The 4317-nt window shown below is 46.7% G+C and overlaps 1 protein-coding gene across 1 annotated transcript; it reads right to left on the minus strand.

Moving 5' to 3' along the window:
- Positions 1-2887: 2887 nt before the first annotated feature.
- Positions 2888-4262, minus strand: LOC111392900 (heat stress transcription factor B-2a-like). The gene is made up of 2 exons (XM_023018314.1): positions 3808-4262; positions 2888-3678 (listed from the first exon to the last, which is right to left on the minus strand). The coding sequence occupies exons 1-2, from the start codon at positions 4090-4092 to the stop codon at positions 3340-3342; spliced, it is 624 nt and encodes a 207-aa protein (XP_022874082.1). The 5' UTR covers positions 4093-4262; the 3' UTR covers positions 2888-3339.
- Positions 4263-4317: the final 55 nt, after the last annotated feature.

Genomic DNA, 4317 nt, shown 5'->3' on the forward strand with positions numbered 1-4317 from the left:
GTGTCTTGCTCTCTTCGCCTTGGGGAAACATCCCTTTGGCTAGGAGCGGCCGCCTCACGCCCATGTCGGTTGTCTTGCCTGGGCGGGGGCCTGTTGGCTTGGGGCGAGTTATGTCTTTCCCTGGCGGGTTCCTGCCGCGAGCGGTGTGCATAGTCTCTGCAATCCGCGGTGTCGTGCCCGTAGGACCTATGGTGCAAACAGTATCCGAGGAGGTTCGGATTGGACCTATTTCTAGGTGCAAAACCTAGACCTCGGCCTCTCCCTCTATGGGGTCCCTGATGCGCCTGTAGCTGATGTGGGTCAGTGGTTGGGATGACATCCTCATACGCCAAGGTTGGTACCGCGTTCAGAGTTGTGGTGGCCAGGGCTTGGCCGGAGTTCTCATTTCCAGATCGGTTCATCTGGTAGTCCATGAGGTGGGAGGTCGGCCCCCTACCTCGCTGTCTCTGTGGAGGTGGGAGGCCCCTGCTTGCCCTGTTTCTATGCTCAATCAATTCTTCATTGATTATCTCTCTTCTCATCATTTCTAGTAGGGCGTCATAGGTGGTTGGGTCCTGATTCTGCACGTCCCTCCAGAATAGGGTGTTCATGTTCAATCCTCCTCTTAATGCAGATAGTGCTTCCCTGTCGGTGACTTGCACACAATAGGTCATCTCGTCGGTGAAGCGGGATAGGAAGCTTTTCAAGGACTCTCCATGCGCCTGTCTCATGTCTTGAAGACGCTGGATGGGGGCCTCTCCTTCCTTGCTCACTGCGAACCTCTTTAAGAAAGTAGTTTTGAACTCAGGCCAGCTTCGGATGCTCCCAGATGGTAGCCTACTATACCAGATTTCAGCCGCTCCACTGAGGGTTAAATGGAATGCTCTGCACTTCACAGCTGGGGTGGCGCCCCTCAGGCTCATGTGAGTTTTGTAAGCATTGAGGTGCTTTTCTGGGTCACCTCTCCCGTCATACTTTGGTATTTTCGGCATAACATAGTGGCTCGGGACCTGGGCATCTCTTAGTTCCCTTGAGAATGGCAGGTTCTCATCGTCATCGTCCAAGTCACAGGACCTCTGCTGCTCATCAGAATCGTAATCTTCGGCCTCGTACCTAGGTTGTTGGTGAGAAGGTCCTGGGCGGTTCCTAGCCTCTTCCTCCCTCCTTGGCGGCCTACTTCTAGGCGGGACAGCGCGGGGGGCATTTTCATGCCTTCTCTCCGGCTGTTGGGGCATCGGAGGTGGGGGCTGTGGCCTCGTCCGAGGCTGCTGAGCTTGCTGTTGACTGGGCCTTGGTTCGGCAGGGCTGATTCTGTCAAAAACACTTCCTGCTCTCCTTTGTCTTGGGTCTTGCTCATAAGGAGGTGGAAAGTTATCATGGCTCATTTGGACCTCGGAGGGTCGGCCAGATGCATAATTGGAGGAAATGTCAACTCCCACTTCCCTCTCGAATGGATTTTCACCTCGGTCATAGTCTGGCGAGGCAGCCCTATGACTTTGGACCTCGTCCTCTTGCTGATAGTGCCCATGGGGGGCATATGGAGGAATGGGGAAACCTCCTTGGCCTTGCATCTGGACCATGAGCTCTCTCATGGCCAAGTTTTGGTTGGCTATATCCCTCATGTTGGCTGCCATAGTAGCCATTTCTCTTGATAGTCGTGCCATCGCACGCATCCCACCTCTCCTTTGGTGGTGGTGGAGCCTCTGCCGAACTACTGGGGCAGCAGGCTGGGGAGGCATATTCGTATTTTCTCTTACCCTCCTTGGGGGGGTATCTTCATTAGAACTCATTTTTCTTTTATCAAACTTAGATTTCTCTAAGTGATAGGGGTACCTCCTGTTCTTTTTCAAGAACAAATCCTTTTTCAAGGGGGGTTGCCCAAATGTTTTTTTCAGTAAGCTTTTACCACAAGGTTGCTCGTGGTTATGGTATGGGTTCCCACAGACGGCGCCAATCTGTTGACCCCAAAAAGTGTGCCAACAGATGCCGGTCCCACCCGCGCTTGCGTGGGCGAATGTCCAACACGCTAAGACACGTGGACGGGCCTTTTGACATTATACAACGGGGGTATTTATAGTTATACATATGGAATGGGAGCCCTTGGATGAAGTGGCACGTGGCCTCATCTCTTTAGTCCCAACATCTTTTCCTAGATATGGGGCTTGACTTGCTAGCTTACGGTGCATTTATTACTTGTGCAGGGCCTCCATGCTAGTGACAAGACTTGACCTTTATGCTTATGACAGACATTCCATCAATCATTCGAATAAGATCCGTGCAGGCGATCTCTTGGGAGAAGTGACCATGGAGGATGCTTGTGGTTGAGGCTCGCGCATCAACTTCGGGGCTTCGTCCATTTGAGGACCTCAACTACAACCAAAGGCTTCCAAGCCTCGGGCCATGGGCCTCGGTTAGAAGCAGCTCGGATATAACCCACCTCGGCAATATGGGCCACCTCGGCAGGAATGCCACGTGGATCAGGATGAGTGGGCCACTGGCCCAGGTGGGTAGGACAGGGGTGACAACACGCAACAAGACCTGCGTGAATTCAAAATGCAAAAAAAGTGGGGCTGGCCCCCTATTGTGAGTGTCGAGGCTGTCAAAGCCTCCTTGTTAGTGAAGCATCTCTCATGAAATTAAACTCTAAGCCCTCATTTTTCTCAACTTTTCAGCTTCGATAATTACAGTCAATTATTTTGAAAAAAATATAATAATATCTAAACCAAAGATTTTAGACTTTTGTACCATCTCTAAGGAAAAATCTATGCTTGTCGTTATCTTTGACTGAATGCGTTTGTCTAAAGTCTAAATTTTTGACAGAATTTGATGGAACGGCCTTGCTTTTTTTTTTTTTTATTTTGTAGAAGAAGAAGCTGACTTATCTGGATTTATTAAGCTGAGCCAAACATAACGACGTTGGCAGATAAACCTTTGTGTTGTTAATCAGGAAAATTCTGCCTTCTATTATAATACATGAAGATCGGCGAATAGTATTAAGAAGCCAATTTTACAGAAGAAACGGAAAATATGGATAAAAGAGAACCCCAGCCTTTGGCATATCGAAAACTTACAATTATCTAATTATCGGTTTCTATTAGTTTAAAGAACTGAAGGTCATGGATTGTTGGGCTGAGACTTGTTGATAACACGAGCTCTGGTATCGGTGCTAGGTGGTCTTGGACCTTCTTATCACCAAAAACTAGTTTAAGAGGTAAGACTTTCCGTCACATTTATAAATTGACCACCAGTCCCTTCCACAACTGATGTGAGATAATCTCAACAAGATTGAACTCGACTTTGTATCTCTTATCATCATTGTGTTGATACTGTCCATTACAGCGTATCAAACATGTCCTCCAACTATTTATAAAATAGCCTTGGAACTTTGCTCTGGTGGCCATGGCAGCTTATGCACTGAGAAAGGCATTCCAATAACTTAATTTCAAGAGTCTTGAAATGAGCTAACTGCATTTGCAGTTCCAGCCTCTCTCTTCTCAGGTTCTCATTCTCCTCCATTAGCAGCAGGCGAGCATTTCCCTCTGAGGTTGTCGATTTGATTTTTTCACAGGCTTTAAGATAAGCCGGAAATGCACTTTGCTCACATTTCTTTCGAGTGATCTCCACAAGCAGATGCCTATACCCTCTCTGGAACTTCTCATGCTGAAATTCCCATCTCTTCGACGCTGTTTTCTTGAATCCCTAGTATAGAACTAACATCATGTTAAAGATATAGAATTAATTATTTCATTGTCTTTAATACTTCTGCACACTGTTATCCTGTTATGTAAAACATTAAGAGGGATTGAGATTGAGTACAGAGAGACTTACATAGGTATTAAGCTGTCGAATGAAGCTTGAAAAGTTATTATGCTTGAAGTATCTAGGCAACATAACCTCGGAAAACTCTGCAGGATTCCATACAACAAAACCATTGCCCTCAGAGTTCCATGAAACTATCCTTTGCCCACTTGCTATAGCTTCTTCTTCATCATCCTCTTCCTCCAAGATATCATAAGTTTTGGACAGAAATGGAGGTGGGCACTTATTCCTCCGAGACTGGCCAATTTTCAAGCTTACCCCCCTTTCGAGCTGTGCACCTGTTGGAGGAGCCATGCTTGATTATTTTGAGCAACCTCCAAAGAAAGGCCTTGGAAACTACTAGCACAAGTCAAAGTGGCTTATATATTTCTTTTATTCACCTTTTAATAGGCCATTCTGGTAGCATGTTCTACCTTTTGTCTTGGACTAAAACAACATAAAAAGAAGAAAGGCTTTTTCATTTGTACACTCTTGTTAACACTTATATTGTTGTCCTATCAAAAAGCAATACTGTTTTTT

Source organism: Olea europaea, unplaced genomic scaffold, assembly GCF_002742605.1.
Source record: "Olea europaea var. sylvestris unplaced genomic scaffold, O_europaea_v1 scaffold994, whole genome shotgun sequence".
Taxonomy (NCBI): Eukaryota; Viridiplantae; Streptophyta; class Magnoliopsida; order Lamiales; family Oleaceae; genus Olea; species Olea europaea.